Raw genomic sequence first — 24,207 nt, 5'->3', positions numbered from 1 at the left:
GTTTTTGTTTTACAATCTGTGAATTTTATGAACTGCAACATGACCAGATTATAGTGTTTAGTTATGTTTTGTTGCTAAAGTAAATATGTGTCAATCAGCATTCATTATTCATATCACATAATTTACTGGCCGGAGGTGAAAGCATTTACAGAATATCTAGAGTCTGCTTTGAATCTACATACTTTTCTTCATAAAACTGAAACTGCAATTCAAGGCACTCTTACAGGTGTTTTTCCACCTGAAGACACAAAATTCAAGTTCGTTCAAATCTCTTAAGGATATTTCAAGCGCTTGTGCTGGAAGCATTTCATCAATGAGGAATGAAACTTATCCCTGGACTGAGAAAGCAGAGTAAAGCGACTGGTCCTAGTGGCCAGGATGTCAAGTCTTCACAGTGACGGCATGATGGTGGCAAATAAGGTGTCGCATCAAGACACATATCTGCAGCACCGACCAATGTTGTATCTAATGTTAACTGTACAAACACTGGAGCTATGTACAGACCAACATGAAAATATATATATATATATATATATATATATATATATATATATATATATATATATATATATATATATATATATATATATATATATGTATATCTATATATACACACACACACAGCAACGTACCATGAATGAACAGTACATTATGAACATTCAATGAGTGGTAAATAACAAAAATCTGCTCTTCTAAGCCTGATGGGGCTAATTACACATCTTTTAATGTACTACTACGATTACACTGTACTCGAAGATTAGGTACTGTAATATGGTCATGAGCTATGTTGATGCAAATTGAACTAATAACATAAAACGCATACAAAATAATGGAGACGAGTATGTACATATGATTAGATACATGCCGGTTAAATATATACAGTATATTCACATACAATTGACTGGACCTATGATGACATTTCTTTTTGGTAACGGAGTTGGAAGACACAATGCTACTCAGTTAGAGAGTCCTGGCTTTGGGGTCGGGTGGTTGATATGCTGGAGCTGGAATGGGGTCGGGGGCGTTTTGAGCCGAGGGCACGTCAGGAAAGGCAAAGACTCCTGAAGGAAGAGGGAAGAGCAACCCAGGCCACTGGCTGACAGAGAGAGGCGAGGACACGGCTCTGAAAGGAGCAGGAGGGTGTAGCTGATAGCTGGGATGGGGCCCTGTGGAGGGGCTGGTCATCATCGCTGACCCCGGGCTATCAGGCCATGACAGAGGACGACTGCAGGGCCCTGGACCTGGAGCTGTCCATGATACCTAACAGGGTTATTTAAAGGGCAGCTATTGAGCAAAACAAGAATGATTAACCGCTTTTACACAACACAATCAATTATGTGGGCAGGTTGCTTCCCTACAATGTGTAGCACTTTCAAAACTATCAAGGTTATGGTTGTTTACTGTGTATGTGTGTATACAATAATAATATTAATACCTTTATTTGTATAGCACCTTCAAAAACAGAGTTTACAAAGTGTTTTGTCAGACGAAACACCAAGAGCAATTCAATGATAACAAGAGAAAGCTCAGCAGTGAGGCCCAGCAAAGCAAGACAGAATAAGGTAAGAGTTAAGCCCTGATAAAACAATAAATGGATTTTAAGAAGAGATTTAAAGGAGATTACTGATTTTGCGAGCCTTATCTCCTCAGGCAGGTCATTCCAAAGCTGAGGGGCCCTGACGGCAAACGCACGGTCACTTTTAGTTTTCTGCCTCGACTTTGGAACAACCAGAAGGCCCCACCTGAGGATCGAAGGCTGCGAGCTGGCTCGTATGGGGTCAACATTTCCTAAATATATATTTTGGGACAGACTCAGACATGCTTCAAAAGCGATCAGTAAAATCTTGAAATCAATTAAAAAATGAACAGAGAGCCAGTGAAGATAAGCCAGGATTGGGGTGATGTCTGTTAAAACCAGAGAGCTGCTACGTTCTAAACTAGTTGGGGGCGAGAGAGGAGGGATGTGCAGAAGTCTTGAAAAGATAAATGCATTAATGATTTTTTTCCAGGTCAGGGTGAGACAATTGGTTTGATTTTTTCCTCAGCTCACCAACCAACAAAATAAATAGATAGCACACTATACTTGGAATGAAATGTGCTTTATATTACTTTATATTACTGTACTGCAAATTACTGTATATATCTGCTGACACCTGGCACGGTATATACATTTTGAGTATTTTAGTCATGTGTGATGTATTGTATTTAGAAGAAAACTAGGTAAATCAAAATGCTGTGTCAATGCCTAATGTTCTCCACTTATTATCTAAATACTGTGTCTATATGCACAACTTCCACTGTCCCGCTTTAATAAACTAAATTCTAGTGTTTAGAATGTAATCATTTGGTTTCTTATAACCACAGAGCGTGTGGAACACAAGGTGGTACATCACTACCATGAAACTCACATCTGAAGCACGAGCCAGCGGTCCACGTGTTCGAGGCACAACCTGATTCCAAAGATTCTGCCCGCTGATGCTCAGAGAGTTAGTGCGCGGCCTGTGGGTGACGATAAGAACCTCCTGGGCCCAGTCCTCCATCAGCCGCTGCAAGTCTTCAGGCAGGTTGATTTCACTGGCACTCATGGACGAGCCGCTGTGTGTCTTGTTGTTGCTGTTATTGGCCTGAGCTTGGGCCAGTCCCATCACTGGCTGATGAGAAGGAGGTGTCGCACCTGTGGGTGGCTGCTGTGGTGGATTGAAAGCCCCTGGCACGACTCCAGACCCTGGGGACACACAAGTACCATGATATCATGTTCATTGAGCTGATTAGACTGATATAAATTAACATGAGGCTTGTAGTGAGACATTGTAGTTCTACATACTGTTGCCACGTTCTTTACCAAGACAGAGACGCTTCAGTGTTGACCCTAGAAGACCAAAAAATGACTTTAAACAAATGCTCATTGCCATTAAAATTGTCCAATAACAGGATGCAAAGCAAAACAAAGCTGCTGAATACTGCCGCAAAACAAAAGACCAACTAAAAAGAAACAAAGCACCCCTAAAGTCCCCTAAAGCAAGACGTTACATTTATTGGCAAAACCATGCAAGTGGTCAAGGTGAGAGCCAAGTGCAGTGTTGCAGTGATAGAGAGAGAGAGAGTTTCAAAAGAGATACAAGATAAGACATGTTAAAGCACATCGGGGTGCACGTGGCATGCAGAAGCCCATTGCCGAGTAATGCATGGTGGATAAGTAACAATAATATGTATGGTATAAGGTGGTTAAATAGTCCAAGCATTAGTAAGAGACACTTGAAATGTTAGATAGGCTTAATGCCCATAACCTTGATTATTCAAACCTCAAGCCTCTGAAATAAGGTATTTGTCCAATACACAGTAACAATAAGTATAAAATGATTCTTGATATAAATTATTCTCGTGTTTAGAAATTTAAAAAAACATTTAATCAATCCAAATCTTTACTTTACTTTTACTTAAAGTTCACACTTCAGGGGTTTAAATAAGCAATATTTGCAGGCAAAAATACAAGAAGAAGCTTAAGAAAACCCAGCGGTGTCGCAGAATGTTTGGCAAAGACAGAAAAAAGATATCAGTGAGCTAAAAGTAGAGAAATAGATAATAATAATGGAAAATAAAACAATGAAGCTATGCGGGAAGAGAAGAGATACAAACAGATAGACAAAGACACAGGCCCACTGAGAAATCTAGCTCGTGGCTTGCTACTCGATTTATAGGTCACTCTCTCAGATGTTTGAGGGTAATTAGACCAGCCTGTAGAGGAGTATAATCAAAGAGGGGAGAAGACACCAAGGTAAGAACAGCACACCATGAAATACCCAACCGTATTAAATATAACATGTGTTTGTTATTAACTCTCTGATGAATGTACATGTTTACAGTTTAGTATTAGTGGAAAGACTGTTCGACTAAGATGCTCTGATGTGTGTTGCTGGTGGTTACCTTGTCCAGGTGGAGCTTGTGTGCCGGGGCCGTCTCCATGTAGTCCAGCGTAAATATTATCAGAAGACAAAGATCCCTTGAGGGAACAGGGCTGCTGAGTCTGAACGGGCTCTGAGGTTGAGCTGGGAAGGTGGCTGGTGCATGAGCGTGCCCTGCCGTGAGTGGGGATGGACACTTTGGCTGGAGAGCCATTTAAACTCACTGTGGGCTCACCTGTACCCGTAGCAGCACCTAAACACACACACACACACACACACACACACACACACACAAGCATTGAAATGTTATACGCAATGGTCCTGCTGTAAATATTCAACCTGTAATAAAGGTTACTCACTGGATCTGCTGGAGTCACTCGATTTGGTTGTGACATTTCTAAATTGCTGAACCAGAGGACTGAGAAGTTTGCCGGGCTTCAGTCTGTGTTTGCTGGACCTCTTCCTTCGACCGTTGTGCGGTGCAACGTGTGAGAGGCCCAGGCCAGTAGGAGAGGCTTTGCCAAGTCGGCGATACAGCAGCTCCACTTCCCCCCGCTGATGGGCCTGCAGCTCAGAGATCTCCCTCAGATGTCTAAGGGGTGGAGGCAGGAATATACTGGTCACATTCGGGCTAAATGACAAAATATTTTTATGAGAAGACACTTCATAAAACCAAAAGCAAAACCCTGGCTACACATACTTCTCCCTGAGTCTCTGTAGTTCCCTCTTCATGTCCGAGTCCTCCATCTCTGAGTCATTATCACTGCTGGCATAAGCCGAGCCGTGCACGCCTCCATGCCTACTTGGTGAGTCGGAGCTCTGCACACTGCTGCTGCGACCTGAGCGACGGAGGAAGGCCACTGCCCTCTTCATGAGGTCACTTCCTCTGCGCTCAGAGCGAGTATGTTGAGACGGTGTGGCAGGGGCTAGCTTCGCAGGGCTGCTTTCAGCCCCCGAGTCTGAGGAGAGGAAACGAGCATGGACTGTGACATCCACAGCGACAGAGTTCGAGGTCAGGGCGCGAGGCAGGGAACTCCGCTTGGCCATGGATGGAGGTGTGTCCAGGTAGAAATCAGGCGGGGCAGAGTAGCGGCTGCACCGTGTCCTGTGTGTAATGTCATCTTCAGTGCTGACCACAGAGAAACGACCAATTGTGGTGGACGCAGACATGGACTCAGCCGGGATGTGGTCCTCGACGTATCCTGCAGGGTGTGCCGGTGAGGCAGCACTGCTCCAGCTCCTCTGCTTCACATCTCGTCTGTTGGCCACTTCAGGAGGAACAGAGATTATCTGCCAAAAGCAAAGAACAATCTGGGTATTCACAGGGCATTATGCAATACTTCTGCAACAGCAAATGCAGTTGAACTTAACAAAAAGACAATGTATACTTTTCCTTTAAATGTGAGGAGAATCTCTACCTTGAATCGGCCTCTTGTTCCAGAGCAGGACGCAGAATGAGAAAGGTGTCTTCTTGACAGGGAAGCTGCAAAAACGCCCACAACAATGAACACTGGGGCTCTGCAGTAATTAACTAACACTAAAACAAACAGTGAGATAGAAGTTAATCATACTAATCTTGTTACATCGTGTGTGCTGTACATACCACACACAGCTGAGTCACTCAGTGTGCTCAAACTGTCCATTCTCTCTGGAATTTGAGGCTAATAGAGGCGACATGATGAGAGATTAACAAAACAGAGCCATTAGAAAACTACAATACCAACCATTTATCACTGTTCTGTTATAAGTGTTAATGTAGAGATGATATTTAGATGACGTCCAACTTCATATTTCGTATTAAATCTTTCTGCAGCTCGTGTAAATTAAGCAGTAGAGTTTTTCTTAAAATCCTTTATGCACCTAAAATGTATGTCTGTGAATCCAAATGGTTCACAGTATATTTAAGTATAATTGAAATGTATCTGGCCATATATCCTTCACATTTTTTTAAAACCAGCATTAATTGACAGACTACATTTAAAAAGAGGGTGAAAAAAACTTTGATAACTATAATTTCTAAGGTCTAAGTTCTTATCACTTGTTAAAAATATATAATATTTTCATTCTACCACTTCCAAAATGATTGACAGGTGTTAACACATAGACTTACATGAGACGACGTCAACAAATAAAATACATTGAAATAAACATAATTCACAAAATCAAACTTACATAAACAAAAAACAATCAAATCCATCAAGTTCTGTAGCTCTCGGCCATATCACACAATCTTCTCCAGCAGATTAATATAAAATACTCACAAGTGAAATTATTTTGTCAACTGCTGTTTTTAAAATCTAAAGAGTTCAATCCAAAAATGTAAGCCTACAACTTTTAATTCCGACCGTCTTTAAATATTTTTGTATCGTTTAATAAGTTACTATTAAGTGTACTTACCAGCTGTTCTCCCACCCTGTAGCGCCCCTCCCCCATCGGCCCCGGCGTGCTGTTTCCTGACCCTCCTGTGGCGCTCTCTGGACCAGGAGGAGACTGGATGTACTCGGTGCCGGAGCCTGGCGTCTCTGCAGTGCAGCCTGATGGATACATTGGAGCATATTCCTGGTAGAGCAAGTTCCTTAGTTTCTCATCCAGAGTTTTTATTGTGCTGTCCACAAAGCCGCGGCCCAGACGTCCTTCTCCGTCTGACTCACCCGGCCCTGCGCCGTGCTGGGATGGCGCTGGGCTCTGGGGTACTGAGGACACTTTGGTCCCCCCCACACTGGAAAAAGGCTGGTGCATCACCACAGGCTGCTGTGGGCGCTCGCTGCGAGCTGTGGAGGCATAGGAGACAGACAGCGGCTCTTTAGCTGAACATGTCTCCTGGAGTGGAAGAGGAGTGAGAAGAGACCCCACATGTAAACCGCTCACATCCAGAGACAGGGGCATGACCAGGGGGCAGCAGGGCACCTCGTCAGCCATAGAAACAGGACACGGCCTGTCGGGCATCTGCTGAGCTGCATGGATTGGGGAGATGGAGCCCAAAGGAGATCCCTGTGATTCCTCCACAGGTAACGACGTATGTGGGGATGACGGGGTAACAGTTGGAGCTCTGGGTGGCTGGGCTTGATGAACACTGGGCTGCACCGAGCTGCCTGCGGGCTCCACCGATGTCACAGACTGAAGGGTTGGGGGAGCAGATACAGGGGGGGACAGGCAAGCTAAGAGGAGAGGGTCCGTATTGGACATTATTGGAGGGCTACAGAATCCATACACATCATAGGTAAAGCCACTACTTCCGCCAGACATTGTGGAGGATGACTCCTCTTCTGCAGGAGGAAAAAAAAAATGAAGATGAGAGAAAATTATATCAGATACCAGATGTTATTTGCACACAGGAGTTGTAGGAGCTATTTCATTCTGCGGCCATAGGGTGGGGCTATTGTTCCGTGAAGCTGTAAAATCTTGCTCTGAAGAAACAAAGTCACCTCTGGATGCAGATGGCTTTGCAGTGCCGCTGTCAGCTGGGTGGGTGGTGGCCGAACTCCCAAGAGACTGTGTAGCTGTCCCATCAGTCGGGGTCTCCTGGCTGGATGTGGGCGTCTCCTCAACGGGGCAGATAATGAACCATCTTTTTCCTGTATGAAGAACTGCAATTCAAGAGATACCACACATTTTCTTACAAGTGAATGTAAAAAAATGAGGATATCGGTATATTTTTGAAAGACATGATTGTTTTACCGTTCTGCTGATAGACAGGCTGAGGTGCTCCAGGCTGCTGAATCTGCAGAGCAACAGACAGGTGTGAGCTAAATCAATATGCAATATAGTTTTATATATGAATCTATATAGATACAGCCCTCTTACCTCTCCTACCAGCCCCTCGGAAAGCTGGCTTTGTTCAGGACTACAACTCAAGGCGGAGGCCCTTTCGCCCTCCATGTCTTCATTCAGCATGTCTTCAGCTTTATCCACAATGTCCTTTAGCTGGTCAATGAAGATCTCCTTCTCTAACAGGAGGATGAACCCATTCTCTACCTGTGGGCATACAGTTTCAAAGATGTTTAACAATTTCAAAAATAAAACCACTAAATGAGGAAAAACTGCAAACTGTAAAAGATTCAACTAACCATGTAAGTGGCGATTTCCTCTGGAGCGTCTCCATCAAGATCAAATTTGAATGTCACCATTTTGTGGTTGTGAGTCTCCAGTTGGCACTCGACCATTTTATCACCAGTGTTGCAAACCTGTGTGTGCAGGGGCTCCCCTTAACAATCAGACACATCCACATTTTAAGAAAGAAAAATTACTTTTTGTCAAATCCTTACACTATGACTCACATGGAGCATGCTCAGTTTGGGCTTGCTCGTCCTTTCTTGACGGGAGCGTGTGCGAGCAGACTTGCGGTGATGTTTCCTGGGTTTTCCGTCCCCCTTCCCGCCACTAGCCAAGCTGTCATAGCCGTCACTTGTTTCCTTACCAGATGCCACATCAGAGTTGAGACTGCAAAAAGAAATGTTAACTTCATCACTATGTGGTTGGAGACACGTTTTCATCACGTCAAGTTATAATAGAATCTGTAAAAAGCTGAAAGAGTGAAAAGGTTGACCACCACCTGTCATAAGCATAACTCGGTAGAGATCCGGGTTTGTCTTGAAGCACATCCTGAAGACAGAAAAATGAGCAGAACAAAACATTTTGGAGAATTTATTTTCGTTATATTTCATACAGAATGGATCATTCCATGTTTTACACTAGTAGTAACCTTAATGTATGCTAACAGCTTAAAGGGTTATTTTTTTCAAATGGAGAAGCTGGTTTAAAGATAGGGTGGAGCCATTCAACTGATATGAAGGTAATTCGAGAGGCAGCCTGTGGTTTGAACATGCTGTCTGAGTAACAATTGGACATCAGCCAGCAAAAAATGTCATTTTTTAAGAGTGTGCATCTGTATAAAGATCAATATTACACTTATACAATATAATATTATGAATATTACACAAGATCAATGTGCTCTATTAATATTACACAAGATCAATATTACACTTGAAAATGTAGAAACTTTGGCTTTATCCTTACCTCTACACAGGGCTCTTGTTGAAGGATGCCAGAGGAATATGTTGAATCAAAGTTTTGCTGAGTTGTGGCCTGGCTGGTGCACTCAGACTCTGAAGGCTGCAGAAATGGGGCTGTGATTGAAGCTGCGACAGGAGCTGGGTCTGGCAGTGTGACAGGAATTGGGGCAGAGCCTAAATTTAGGACGGAGAGTTTGGGTTTACCAATTGCATAAGGTGTATCAATGCTTGTGGTTGAACCTTTCGGTGATTTAAAAATGTGACCCGATGCAGAGACCGGTGCTTGAACTGGAGCAGAGGCTATAGTTTGAACTGCTGTTGGAACTTGTCTTGGTACTGAAGTTGGGGCATTAACAAGGGTCAAAGCTGGAGTTTGAGGCGTGACTGCAGCTTTAGCTGATACAGGGAGCGGTGGTTGGTTTTGTGCTGGGACCAGAGCTGGAGTTTGTGCTGCGGTTTGAGTTTCAACTTGGGCTGTAGCTGAGATTGAGGCTGGGGCTTGGACTGGAGCTGGAACTGGAACTGTAGGAACTACAGTTAAGTCTCGGCCTGCTGCAGGGTTTACGTCATCTACTCCACTTCCACAGAGAGAACTCTGACCAGCAGGCAAGGCAGCGTGGACCGGAGCCAAATGGTGAAAATCTCCCAAATCTCCCTGTGGTGCAATCATCGGTACCTGCAAAAAAATAGCATAGTTAGGGAATTTGTCATCAATTAATGTTAACCGGTAAATATTCACCTCTAAATCCCCAAATCCTGTATGCATCATACTACTACTGTTCACTACTACTTAAGACACATTACCACCTTAGTATAACAGATTTTCCATGAACCGAACCATTACAGTGAGAATTGAGCCAAATATTCACCTGAACAGGCGGCTGAGCCAATTCCTGCATAGGGTAGGGGGCGGGGTATGGGGTGGGTTGAACCTGGGAGAGATGTAAGGGATGGAAGGTATGGTAGCGACCAATGTCTGTCTGAGATGTGAGATGGCTGCCCTGCTGCTGGACCACTGCAAGGGACATGGATATGGCAAGATGTGGAATAGATAGTGCCACATTGGGCAGGTGCTGAGATGTGGACAGATGGGTCTGAGGGCTGCCGAGAGTGGGCATACATGTCAGGCTCGTCTGAGGGGTCAGAGGGAGGGAGGGATAGTGGGCTGATGGTGAGTAGTGGGAGCTAGACATAAGAGGGCCACTGCTGCTGTAGGCACATTGCAGAGTAGCTGGGGGGAAGGAAGTTGGCCTGAGGCCCCCTATTTGAACAACAGGATATGGTGAGGGAAACTGGGAAAGAAGGGAAAATGATATAAAATGAACAAAGACAACCAATCGATAGTCGAAAGAAATTACATTCATGCAGGCCCTTTATGTATGACTCATGTAACCTATACTTTCCATTTGTAGGATATTACTGCCAAATTCTCTAACTTAGTTTGATCTTGTGTTCTCCCACTACCACATCGCACCATGTGTGCTGATCTAAAGGGGCAGGAGTGGGGAAGGAGTACTGGACACTGACTGTGGAAAACTGGTAGCTATGTCAGGAGGATACAGGTGAGATGTAGGCAGGTCAGCAGAAAACAGCTCAGGAAGGAAATCAAACATTTGTTTTCCACTTTGACGAGTAAGAATTATGTGAAAATACAAAATAACTCTGACAAGATGTTCTGCCCTGACAGCTCCACTTCAGTGGAAATGAACTGTAGGGCAGGTAGACTTAATGTAAATTAATTATTATGTCTGGATTGCAGTGTATGTACTGTAGCCAGCTGCAGATAAGCTATAAGATAGGATGGCTGTACCTGAGGCAGCACAGCAGCTGGTTGGAGATGGCACTATAGGGAGGAAAGATAAATGAGAAGGAAACACAAACTACATGAAAAGCTATTCTCGCACACACACGCACACACACACACACACACACACACACACACACACACACACACACACACACACACACACACACACACACACACACACATAGATATACTGTACAGGATGTGATGAAGTACTTAAAAGGGGACGTCAGATGATGAATGCCAAACAAACATTAAGAATTATAAATAATCAACTTTGAGCGGGCTTCAACAGGTAACTTCTAAACTTGTGCCTCCTAAATCTGCTTTTTGTGTTTCACTATTGCCAGGGCCTGTCGCAGATAGAGGCATGCAGTACCTGCTCCTGGCTGGGTTGGGCAGTAAGTTGTGGCTGTAGCGCGGGGGCTGCGTCTGGGAAGCTCTGTGCTGTCTGTCTACTCTGGTGCACAATAGGGGCTGGTGTAGCTGGAGCAGAAACTGTCTTTCAGAAACACATAAGAGAGATCACCATTACTTGACCTGGTCTTCGGTGTAATTTGACACGGTCATGTTTGTTTATTTTTTAAATTAAACTCAAGATTAACATGTTTAATGTATGAAAGCATGGGTAGCCATACGTAAGAAAGTAGAGAGGGATTTTTTTTTCCGCAGTTAGAAAGATTCAATAAGGCATGCTTGGGCTGGCTTTGCTACTGTTACCAAAAAGGCGAGAGGAGCGAAGTAGCTAGCAGAATCATTAAAGGGAACAGCAGACTGCTACTAAGGCAGAGCCCGGCCAGCATGCAGCCTCCTTCTCAAACCTACCAGTGGATCTGATCTACATTCGCTGTCAAGGGATGATAACATCCGATCCCTGTCCAGATCTGGACTCGAGATAAGTGGGAGATCCAGACTTAGCCTCTTGTCTATCTGCTCAACCACTGAGGAGGTAGTACCTGTGACTTCCTCATTGCTGTGCATTGGATGATCAGCAGACAGGGTGGGGGAACTGGTCCTGCGATTGACGATGTAATGGAGACAGTGGTCGAGAAGAGTGAGATCTCCACCTTTATACAAACTCCGTGCGAGCAAAACTTGTGAGGGTGGGGATAGATGTGACAGCAGGAGGCATTGCCAGAAAAGGAGATGTGGGTGAGCCTGGCATGGAGACTGAAGTAAAATGGTCAGATGTGGAGACAGTGTGTATGCGTGTGTCCTGGAGATGCACCTTCCTTTGTCTTATTCCTCAAGTCTTGCAGTTGCGGTAGGGCTGTGGTCTGTGTGGCACGATTAGACAGAGCTTTGAGGGAGGTTGTAAATTCAGGGAAGGGAGAGGTGAATTGAAATGACTTGCTGAGTCATGGTGAGAGTGGTGATGTGCGGGCAATGGGGGAGATAATAATGATGGATTCAGGGCTTGGTTAAAGAATAGGAAGTTCTCTGTGCCATTTGTTGAGGCCAGATTCTGTGACGGACACAGACAGGAGCTTTTATTTATTGTCTTAATGAGAAAGTGTTTCTTACACCGTGACATCTCAACCAGGGAGGCGATTCTACGCCTAAAACACAATGTGCTCCTCTCAGTGATGAACAGGTTGTCATGACATACAAAAGATCACTAAATGTTGTTATTTCAGAAAACAACTCAGAAAACAAACGAAGGATTTAAGAAAGTCATCACAGAAATAAGAAATGCTTTCACTCACTGTTTGAGATCCATAAGGCCCCTGCTGCAGTTGTTGTGCTGCAGGTTGATGATAGGCCCCAGGATGCAGCTGCTGGTAGGCTCCCTGGTGTAATTGAGGGGTTTTTGGGGTGTAGTTTTCATGAGAAGCCTGTGCTGCAGGTTGCTGGTAGGTTCCCTGGTGTAGCTGAGGCTCAACCTGTGCAGGAGGACTGTAGATCTGAGTTGTGGAATTGGACTCAGGAAACAACTGGTAAGGGCCATCTTGCTGATTGTTGAGATCCTCTAAATGCATGGTAGAGCTCACTCCGCTGTCAGCTGTAATAACACACATTGCAATTCACAACGATCCTCTGCAGGGAGGAAAGACACTGAGAAAGGACAGGGTAAGGAGGAACAGTGGAGCAACGTGATGCCTCATTGATGACTAATAGGTGTTTCTCAAACGATGCAGTCAACGCTGCAATTACCTGTTAATAGATGAGTGTGTTCTAACAGTAACACTGAAGTTGTATGATGTATGATACGTTCATGTGTGCTTCTCGATGCAGATTCTCACATGTAACTGATGTGGCAGCTGGCACGGTGCAGATCAGGGTTTGCTGCTCCACCTCTTGGTCCTCATAATCTGTCGAAGCTAATGTGGCTGCCTGTGGTACAACAGTACCGGGCACCTGCAGTAGATTCGGCTGTGGCTTTTTCACAGCTGCTTCGCCATTTCCTGACGTGACGGTACGCTCCCTCCTCCATTTGATGAGGGACACGCGGTCACGGATAGACTTCCCAACTATCTTCACATCACAGTCCAGGAAAAACCCTGAGTCCACCTGCAGGACACATGTAAGATACCCACCACAGCTCAGAACAAACCAGGTTTGTAATTCAACACTATGTAATCAATCATTAAATCTTCATTCAATTGGACCCCTGAACGACAAGAAACGCCGGTTCATGCCTTCTCATACGTTTGCAAGGATCAGCTGATTAGTTGGTCTGGTTTCAATCAATACTGAAGATCCATCAAGCGTATGGTTACAGACATGATGACTAATGAAACACTAGTTACATTACACCTGATTGAAAGGGCCAAGGTTGTGTTCCACAGTAAAGACTGCTGTATTAATAGACACGTATATATACTGAAATACATGGTGGAATGATACTACATAGGAAATAATCTACAGCAAGTTGTCCTGATATGTCAAAGGCAAATCATTGTACTTCCTCCGCGACATCATTGTGTATTATTGTGCTTACACCATGGTCACGTATAGATTTTAATTGAAGAAATTGGTATCAAATCACGATATAGTTTGGTTTTAGCCAATCAATGTAAGATTGTGCCTGTTTTACCAATGAGACTTAACTGGTATTGTACCAGTCAATAAGAATGGATCAATCATTTTTTTTGGAACACCTGATTAGCCTTGTTTCAGTAAAACATACTAATAATAAAGTTAACAGCTAATGGCGTAAAGAAACCCTCCAACTATTGTCTGTGTATTCAATACAATTATTCTTTCAGTAATTTAAACAAATAGTTTACCATTTCTTGGGCAACAACTTCCGGGACTTCGTTTACCAAGTCAAAGGAAAATTCAATGGCACCAGTGTCCTTGTACTTCCCCTTTAGTTTTTTAGTATCCTCAACCCACAGTTTCAGGGCAATGGAGGATTTTTTCCCATCATCGTCTTCATTGAGCTCCACCCTCACGCCTGTATCCTCTGCAAAGAAGGCATGATTCAGGAGGTCCTTAATGGAGTACCTGGAGGAAATACACAAACACCAGGTAGTGCCCTTGGTTAAAGGCCACAATGATCGTAACCTAACCCACACAGAAACATCAACTGTGTCGGAGCCAAATGCTGGCATTGACGTCACAGCGCAGAAACAAAACAACAGTGTTGAGGATCCCCTGATTTCTATACAAAATGCATCACGAGACCTGAGACACTGTCAAAAGTCCTGCTTCACTTACCTTTCTTCCCACCTGTTACAGATACATTCCCCAATTATTTCCTTTATTTCTGGGTCACTGACTTTGCTGTAGCTGGCAGGTTTCACCCCCTGAAAAACAAACCAGCAATAACACGCATCAACTCACCAATTGAAACACATAAAATCCCAGAACTTAGTATGTGACTACGTCCCAAAGAAAGCACAACCTATTCTCCCAGACATCATAGTTGAGTCATTAGTCAAACCTCAAAGAACTGATTAAAATGTAAGAATAGATTTATTGTACAAATATTTTATACAAAGTAAATTTGAGAAAATTACCTCAGAGCCCAGAGGTTAAAAAAAGCATTTCATGGTGGAAGCGAGACTATGTAACCATTGAAAGAAGAAATACTATATTCTTCTTTTTACAAATGAAAAGTTGAATGAGTAAAATGCAGCCTAATTTTAATGCAGCTACGGTACTTGCTCTTGAATTACCATTAGGTTTCTAGCTGATGTTAGCAATTTTTGTTTACATTTCTGAGTTAGTTTGCTGACTTTGAATACGAGATTTAAGATTTATTTTTACTTAAATGTTGGGAGCTAGTGTCATGCATTTTAACATTTTAAATATTGCATAGTCAGTCGGTCGAATACACAATATGTATATGTAAATAAATATAATCGATAATGAAAAGAATTGGTTGCAACCTCCGTACATGTCTCCAAGACACAGAACACATAATTGAGTAATTTGTAAAGAACGGACCGTGACCTAATATAGCTGTAATAGCAATGAGTTGAACAGCTGTAAACGTGAACTCACACTGGTGACTTTGCGGTAGATCTGAGCAGCATTTTGACACTCAGAATAGGGATATTCTGAGGTGGCCATCTCCAGCATGCACATCCCAAAGGCGTAGACATCCACAGCCTCATCATAGTGCTCCTCATACATCTCTGGGGCCATGAACTCTGGAGTGCCTAAAGAATCAATGCAGAAGAGGAAGAGCAATTAAAAAGTAACATGCAGTTATCAGTGTGTCATCCTTTTTTAGTTCAATCAGATCAATACCAGTGTCGAGGACTGACACAGCTGCTTAATCATGATTCCAAGAATATAGTGTTCACTCAAATGGCAGAGAACAGAACATTTATCAAAAAGTAAGAAGCAAAAAGATATAACACAAAATATATAACATATTATAAGATTACACAATAATATGATGAATCAAAATGTGAGCTAATGCCATTGGAATGGCCTTTGTAAAAACTGGTTTTGAAACGCATACATGTATCATAATTTAGAGTTTGAATAGGCTACCATTCATAATTCTGTATTAACAAAGGATCAGTAACCAACACCTACAGTGTTTCTGAAAGTGGTAATGAGTAGAGATGGACTTACAGAGATATATTAATCAACCCGCACCATCAGTGTGGATTTTTGGCCGCAGCAAGAAGCTGTTTTAGTGAAAACGCCATAAAACCCGGACGTACAATAGTTGCTCAGACCGATAGCAACTAGCGGATAAGACTAAAGAGACAGATATTTCACAGTTGGTGAAGACCAAAATCAGAAGTTAAAGTAGAGAGAATATTGATCTTACATTTATCAGGATACCCCAAATAAAAATGAATGATAATGTAAGTTTTATATCAATTTAATATGTGATAATATGTCAGTCACATTCACCGCTTTTTTCCGGTGCTCCGGAGTGCCCAAAAGTTACTGCAGGTGAAAATGTAAATATTTTAGAAAACGATTTCTTGCCAAATGACTGATGACTAACCAATGACACTTTTAGCAAATGAGGCCCTCTTCAGTGTTGCCAAGCCCAGGTCTCCTATTTTGACAGATCCTGTGGGACCAGTGATGAAGATGTTGTCACACTTGAGATCTCTGTGGATGATTGGAGGAGTCCTCGTGTGGAGGAAGTGGAGGCCTTTGAGAATCTGCCTGCACCAGCTCCGAAGAACTTTAGGCTTCATCACTTTAAAACGCTTAAGATACCTGTGGGAGAATGAAGATGTTCCTGTTATTACCAGGTGGCTACATCTTCCATTCAAAACACATTACATTATGAATTGCATGGTCCACATTTTATGGTCTATCCCAACTAGTCACTGGGTTAATACAATGTTAAATGTAAATGCTGGTACACATAATTATTGCTTTCATTAAGCATCAGCTGCAAACACCGTCAGCATGAATCTCTGATGACTATTCTCTTCTTAAATGACTTCTCCAAAGTTGTCACATTATCTTTCTTTTCACATATTTTAGTCTCTACAGTAAAGTATTGAATTTACTGTAATGGCATATTTTAATTGGTATGACACTTGATACACATGATGTAGACAGACGGTCAGGCGTTTTAACTGACTAATTCAAGCAACAATAAGGGAGTAATATTTGCCACTTATGCAAAGTGATTTACAGAGAAGTGAGTTTGAAGAGGACACATAACAGCTCAAATGAGAATCATAACAACTCATGTCACAAATACCATTCCAGAAAATTGTATTTTCATTTTGAGTCTCACGTTTTAAGAGTCCCTGAGGTCATCAGCTCTGTTACCAGAACAATACACTTCTTCCCTTTAACCGGTGATTCCCAGAAGTCATAAAACCGCACAATGTTGGGATGCTGAAGAGCCTTCAACATCTCCGCCTCCTCTTTGAACCTTTGTCTCTCAGCTTTGGATAGTTTCCTTTCCTGTAGAAAATAAAGAAAGACTTTTTTTTACTGATAAATAATAAATTCTCAGTTCATCCACTTCTTTTTTTAAATTTGTATTCTAGGGCCTTCTCAGAGAGAAAGATCCAGCGGTTTGTCAATTGGTCCAAATCAGAAAAGTTTGAGAGGCGGTAGGAGAGGAAGGAACTGAATGATCATCATTTTCAGTGTTTTTCTTAAATCAAGTTGTAATGGAAGATACAATTCATTCTCAACCTCCTCTAACAGTCGGGTGTTAGTTTCAGACTGGAGCTTTGTTAAAACTGCTTCATGTTTACATTGGAAACAACCTTGGCATTCCGAGGTTGAAAACATGGGGGCCTAAACCATTTGCACCTTTTTCTGTATCACTAGTGTGTATAAAACCCACGGCAGTAAACCCCTTCAAGTAGGCATGAGATACTGTTGCAATACAGAGACAAAACACATCTGTCATGACAGATGAACAAAAGATTATATTGCATTTTAATCAGTAAATGTCAAATGTGCGGCTGATGAAAAATGGAACAAAAAAAAACATTAGAAAGAGGTTATAACAGCAAGCTGGAGAGCATTTTCCATCACAGAGCCCAAAACATCAAGAAAAACTCTTTTATATAGTTACTGTGTGCAATTCTTCAGAGTGCATCTTTGGTACAAGCCTGAGTGAATCCTTGTTGATCAATATTTTGGCCCCTGCCTTCCCTGAACTGTTGTATAAATAGTAAAACAGCTGACAGCAAACATCCTCTACACTCTGTTTCTCTCCAGTCAGCACGTCAGATACAACCCTATGGCCTCAGCCATGACAAAGGCTGAATGACCTCTGGATTTTCTCTCCCTCCGTCTCAATATACACATTTAATGGTGGCGATGAGGATGCATTTTGGGTTTAAATGCTTGGGGATGCACAATAACTACTGTACATCACATGGTATTGATTATTGATTGATGATAGGGGATCAGATTTCCTTTGCAGCACACAGTGGCCGATGCAGAGTGCAGCCAAGGCATCTTAGATTACGAGCAGCATTGTGAAGGATAAGCCTCCTCGCTTTCATAATGCTCATTCTGAATTATAACAAATATATTACGGTTTGTCTCATCTGTCTTCATATTTTCTAGGTATTTTACACATAGATTACAAATTATTCTTTGCATGGGGAAGATCTGAGCAGGGTGTGGTACATACAACACATAATCTGCCTTACATAGGCTTCATTGTGCACAATAAATACAGTGGAAGAGCATAAATTACTGATATTTGTATCTAGTAGAGTGGTGAAGACACAACACTGCAATGCATATAATTATGGAACTCCTGTTTTGCTTTGAATCAAATACTACTCGTCCTACTATCTGTCCTTAGCTGAACTCAGCCTTTCCTTCTCTCCTCTCTCTGTCTTGGTGCAGAGGGCTGCATCAGCAGTATTCACTCTCCAGACACATCGGTGTGGTGTTACCACAGGGGCTCAAATCCATGTTTGCTATTCATCATTAATCCATCAATCAAGACAAATAATGTGTAACAATGGGGTAAAGATCTCAAAGTTGTGAAGAGTTTTGACAGTTTTCTAAATCACGTTGCTGAATTTGCTTATTTCCGGGTAACAACTTGCCCAGCAGATATTTGATCATCATTTCTTGGATAAATAAGTAACAAGAGGAGTGACCTGATTTACCTGACACCAGGCACCTGCTCCTCTTTAAATCTGACTCATGAATCTTTCTATGAGCTTCCATGTTTTCTGCTGTCTCACTCTCTGTCTTACCCTAAAAGGCAGATAGTAAAGGCGTACTATTTAAGTTGCAGAGGCCTTTTGTGAGCGAGACTCAGAAGCTCTGAAGGATAAAGCCTCATCTCTGGGGGCAGAATGGTTGAATCATCCCTCGATCTCCTAAGAGCCTGCTCAGACGCAAATACACGCACATGTACCGTACATAAACGCTTACCGCAGAGAGCATCATGCATGATAAATGTCTTTGCTGATTCACTTTCCAAAAAAAAGAGTACTTTTCCTCTTGAAACTTTCATAAATAATGTGGAAATGTTTAAAAATACCGGTTTCGCTTTCTCTCTTGACAGATGACAAGAGATATGGGCACCGAAATATGTTCAGGCACACTGAAGTTAATGTTTTACTTATATATAAACAACAGTGAGTGATGACTATCCTGTGTTAATAAATTCAAGTTACAAAAGCAGAGAACCAAATCCATAATTCGAGATGTAACAACGAGGCGATTCATAGGGCGCAATCAATTGTGGGCTCACTTTGTTACCTCCGACAATGATTGATTGACATTTTAGATTCGAATGAGCCTCATTACGTGCATATTATTGTGCGCACATCAACAAAACAGAGAACTTCAGAGGCATCCTTTGCCTCACTGGAATCTTGTGTTAGTGTTGTTGCCAGCAAGAGCTGTGAGATAAGCACAATGTAATGGTGATTTAATTCTGTCTCAACCTGATTGAGTTGTCCTGTAATTTGTATTTCTTATTCCCTCAGGCCTGACAGGTTGGACCTGGATTCTGCAAGAGTAGGAAGATAAAAAAGCAATGTCTCTGTTTGTTTTGAAGCTGCACTAAATCTAAAGAACCCTGCTGCAGGGCTAAATCTCAAAGTCACATGCATTATTCGTTGTATGATCATTTAAAGTACGATACAGATTCATGAGATTATAAAGACTTGCTGACTCAGCCTGAACCTGTTTATTTCATTGGGCCAAAATGTCTAAATACTCTACAAGTGTAAACATTGACTAAAATGAATGCTATTCAAAGTGTGGTAAAAAAATTATGTGAAGAAAATCCAAAAAAAAAATGTTTTGACTAAACAGTACAATAAACATGTCTTTTCAGGAAATCTGCTCAAATAACTAATTACCAAGGGAATTAAAAACGTTGCCTCACTTATCAGAAAGAACATATACACTGGTTTGGTTCAAATATAAACTGCACAAGTATCTACATTATTATATGTTTTGTTTTTTTGGTGACTGTGCCTGTTTTATAGGAGAAGACTTTTTAAAGGTAATTCTCAAAGCAGTATACTTTATTGAATGTTCACACATGGAGTCTCTGTATCTTAGAACATTTTGAGCCCTGAAAGGGCCATCGCTGTCTGTAGGTCTGTCTCCAGGCTAATCTGTGGATCACATGGATAGCATTTAAACTGATCATTAGATTACCATACACAGCTCAGTGATACAGCAAACTGTCGCTGCTATGAGACATAGTATGTATTTATATTTACCCCTGTGCTAAAAGTCAGACTAATTGAAGTGTCCACAGTTCACCTGCTGACACTGTGCATCCGGGCTGAAAGCTATTTATTTAATAGACTAATAATAATAGAATTACTTTGATTGAGTTCAATTGTAATACTACAAAGTGTGCAGCTGAGTAGGAAAATAAAGGAATCATATAAACATATTTGGGGGGCACAAAAATAAACGATGGAAACATTTGGGCTGAAAATTATGAGAGCTGGTGCAATGTGCGCTAAACAAGCTACTTTTACTCCTCCTCACTCTGCCCTGAAACAATACTCAGAAAGATCCTTTTCTTAAGTTCCCCAGTGAGAACAAATACGTCAATAATGCCTCAGTAACCAAAACATTATTGGTAACAGAATGGGGTAACTCAGTACCTCACCTGGGAGCTGTACAGCATAACACTATGAACACAATATGAGATTAGAAAAACAGTAGAACAAAACTACTCTGTTGCTAAAAATCATTACATCTATAAGAAAGTATGGAACACAATTGCGTGTAATGCTGACCCCAATCCTGCACTGGTACTGGTTTTCTGTATTTTTTTTCTCTTCACAAACCAAATAAACAGGTCCTACAATCCCAAATGATAAGCTTTGACTCAACAATCGTTGGTTGACTGATGTTGGACTTGAATGATCAATGAACCCACCTGAAGTTCACACCATGCCACCTCTACCCAGGTCTCGGTGTCAAGACCCTTGTAGACGGTCTTGAAGGACCCCCTCCCTAGCTCAATGTCAAACTTGAGGAAGCGACCCCCGGGTGAAGTGGACACAGCCTTCATCCCCGGCTCCTCTTCGTTCTCGTCACTTCCGGCTTTACCTGTGACATCCGACTGCGCAACCTCCACCTTTGGCTCGGCCTCGCTCCGGTCCCCCTTCTCGTCGCCGGCGCTCACGCTCTCCGTGGCGCTGTCCTTTAGCCCCACCTGGCTCTCTGTGCTTGACGTCTCCTGGATGCACAAACGGGTTCCATGCAGAACACGGGTGCGACCCCGATCAACGATGGTCAGCAGGTCAATGTGGGGCACCGGGCCGCTGTTGACACACTCCACTGGCTGCTGCTGCTGCTGCTGCTGCTGCTGCTGCTGCTGTAGATGCTGCTGCTGCTGCTGTTGCAGCTGCTGCTCTTCGGAGTCTGACACCCACAAACTCCGCCGAATGAACCTTTGGCGGACCAGCGCCCGGTAGTCCGTGGAGGGGTACGCGCTGGGGTCACTTGCCCCTCGCAGGGCTTCGTTTTGGATGTTGACATTGTGGTCTGTCCCATTCTGATAAACATGCCCACGCGCATTTGCATTAATGTCCGAGTCTAAATTGGGTGCTGAGGCATATGTGGATCCAAGTGGCGGATCGTTGCTTGAATGATCCGCCGAATCCATCCCTAGTAAATGTTTAAGCACTTACTGGCGACATTGTGCTGATGGGAGGATGACGAGCGCGCTCCTCTCTTGGCGCTGGGAGAGTTTGCTGCCTACCTGCACCACTCGCGTGCAGTGACGCAGTTCGCCAGCTCAGGATGTATGGCCGCCTTATGCCTTCAATTTGTTTAGGACACTGCACACCTCCACAGAATGTCCAGCTGGGAAGATGCGCGCATTGCTCCTTGCCGCCTCACGCCCCGGTCCACATTGCTGCAATACAGCGCGTTTAGGTTAAGCCTGATGTCATCGCCAGTTCAAGCTGTGAGCTCGCGGAAACAGTTCCCTCCACGTTTGCACGAGTCGCTCCAGCGCAAACTACACACATGTGATGCTGTTCCGTAGACAAAATGCTGGCCTGCAGCGGACAGGCCAGGATGTTGAGGCTGTGCCGCGTACTAATCCCTCCAAAGACACAACACAGGACGATCAAGTGCGCAGCTGCCATTCCCTGTAAAGACCCATCCTCCCGGGTTATGGTTTGTGCAAATAAATAGCAGGTGTGCCGGGAAAAACATGTGAATAAGTTCCGAGAAGTGGCGCCTCAGCTTGTCTGCATTGTCCCTTTAACTATCCTCGCGTACTTTTTCCCTCTGTTGCCCAGGAGAGTGGAGGATGAACAGAGACTCTTATCAGATAACGCTCACTGCGGCACAGTTTCCCTCCGGTTGTGTAAAGCAGCTTTCAGGGCATACTGTCCAGCTGACACGACTGTTATCTTCCTATATTTCATGTATTTCAGGTTTGGGGAAACTAGAATATTTCACGGCATAACCCACGCCCCTAGCAACAACACGTACCCAATAACTCGGCACGTTTTTAGGCGGAACCCTCAGCCTCCCGTGACACGGGCTGCGTGGACCACACAGCCCGCCCCCATGTGACGCGCCAAGCCTCCAGCGGGAAGATGATGCAAAGTCCACCAACCAAAAAGGACGCTGGAATTATGGGCCACCAGATCACGCGCACCGGACCCCATCTTAATTATTGCCCACTCAACCACCAGCAGTTCATGCAGGCAGGCTGAAGAATACGACTCTTTCGGTACTCTTTCAGTAATTTCTCCATACAACTTTTTTTTCCAGAGGTATACTACTGTATTATAAATATGTTGTTGCTTTTTTAATTATTTTTTTTACTATATTGCAAAATATATTGTTTTACATTTCCTATATACTTTTTTTAATCTCTGCACATTTCTACAGTTATAAAAGTTACACGTTGCGTGCCTATTTGTCATAACTTCATGTGAGTTAGCCTGGTATATGAAATAAATAAATGTGACTTTTAAAAGCCTAAAGTCTATTTTAATGTGCATCATATGTAACCTAACAACTATAACAGATTACCAGTGGCATATATGAATACTCTGCATTAAAACCAATATGGAGCAGGCAACCTTTGACAAACAGATACATGCTTTAATAAATGCTTTACAACAGTGGATTTGCATTCACAACATTGCATGATTAAATATCCCAATGAATTTATTCTCGGTCACAATTTAGCTGCACATAAGAGTGAAGTGTGAAGACAAGGATGAATACTATTTCTTAAGATGTTTTGTTGAATGCTAAATAATTTTCTCGAGGCATTGATATGGGAAGTTTAATATATTTAAAGTTTTAAAGTTTTTTAAACTTTTAAAACTTTTAAAAGATACATTCAAACTGCAAGGTATAACACATATGCATATAATACCATTACCTTATTTATCATTTCTGAAAACATTTCAATGACATTTTTTTTTGGCTTACTACAAAAATCTTCCCACTTTAATGACACAGTAAACTATAACATTTTGATGACACCTTTTATAGCATACAAGATATTTGCATGTGCATTTATGACACACTAAACTATAATATTTAGTCAGATATGTTATGTCATACTATGATATGCACGTTTACATTTCATTTTTAATTAGTGTTATGGCTTCCTAAATTTAAAAAAGCAATATAATGTGACATATTTTCATGATTTTAGAACATATATATATATATATATATATATATATATATATATATATATATATATATATATATATATATATATATATATATATCAACTTGTATTTGGCAAACTATATTTAAACTTATGTTTGACATTTGTCTGGTATGCTATACTTTAATAGTTTAATCCACTCTTATATGGCATGTTGGACTGTAATATTGTGTATGAATCTTTTTTGTATGGCATACTCTAACTTTTCGTAGAACAAGTTATACTATAATATCTGTTTGTCTGAAATAACAGACAGTGAGCAATGGACGAGTGAAAAAAAGTGGACATTTTTATGATCTATTTTTTAATTTGTCTGACTCAAACTGCCTATGCGCCACATTAATTAATTTGAGTTATTACATTTAACTTTTGTTACGTTTTATTACATATGCGGTCTTGTAAACAGCTCTTTGAACAAATCTAATGGTAACATAT

The 24,207-nt window shown here is 42.2% G+C and overlaps 1 protein-coding gene across 9 annotated transcripts; it reads right to left on the bottom strand.

Moving 5' to 3' along the window:
• Positions 1 to 604: 604 nt before the first annotated feature.
• On the bottom strand, positions 605 to 22,535 carry wnk2 (WNK lysine deficient protein kinase 2). 9 transcript variants are annotated; one of them, XM_068594067.1, is made up of 27 exons: positions 20,998 to 22,535; positions 16,891 to 17,063; positions 16,138 to 16,358; positions 15,171 to 15,328; positions 14,382 to 14,470; positions 13,949 to 14,168; positions 12,962 to 13,229; positions 12,425 to 12,720; positions 11,098 to 11,220; positions 10,725 to 10,757; positions 8,919 to 9,590; positions 8,455 to 8,504; positions 8,180 to 8,342; positions 7,970 to 8,086; positions 7,707 to 7,877; positions 7,581 to 7,623; positions 7,328 to 7,489; positions 6,300 to 7,168; positions 5,506 to 5,563; positions 5,321 to 5,385; positions 4,603 to 5,192; positions 4,262 to 4,494; positions 3,925 to 4,155; positions 3,637 to 3,735; positions 2,825 to 2,869; positions 2,409 to 2,725; positions 605 to 1,260 (listed from the first exon to the last, which is right to left on the bottom strand). In XM_068594067.1, exons 1-27 carry the CDS (start codon positions 21,727 to 21,729, stop codon positions 961 to 963), a joined length of 6,498 nt encoding a protein of 2,165 aa, XP_068450168.1. In that variant the 5' UTR covers positions 21,730 to 22,535; the 3' UTR covers positions 605 to 960. The 9 variants fall into 9 exon arrangements, with proteins under 9 accessions (XP_068450168.1, XP_068450163.1, XP_068450166.1 ...); XM_068594062.1 differs by lacking the exon at positions 11,098 to 11,220 and adding an exon at positions 9,784 to 10,206; XM_068594065.1 differs by lacking the exon at positions 11,098 to 11,220 and adding an exon at positions 9,784 to 10,206 and having other exon boundaries at positions 3,661 to 3,735.
• Between the last annotated feature and the right edge of the window lie 1,672 nt (positions 22,536 to 24,207).

The sequence above is a fragment of the Clinocottus analis genome, unplaced genomic scaffold (assembly GCF_023055335.1).
Source record: "Clinocottus analis isolate CAN_PGR_092001 unplaced genomic scaffold, fCliAna1.0.p SCAF_3, whole genome shotgun sequence".
Lineage (NCBI taxonomy): Eukaryota > Metazoa > Chordata > Actinopteri > Perciformes > Cottidae > Clinocottus > Clinocottus analis.
This window is presented reverse-complemented; position numbering and strand designations above follow the sequence as displayed.

Coding starts and splice junctions, on each gene's coding strand:
- wnk2 (XM_068594062.1), bottom strand. CDS start 21,729: ATGGATTCGGCGGATCATTCAAGCAACGATCCGCCACTTGGATCCACA. Junction 9,591..9,783: donor TGGCTCAGCCGCCTGTTCAG/GTGAATATTTGG, acceptor ATTTTTTTGCAG/GTACCGATGATTGCACCACA. Junction 2,726..2,824: donor TGGTAAAGAACGTGGCAACA/GTATGTAGAACT, acceptor GTGTGTCCCCAG/GGTCTGGAGTCGTGCCAGGG.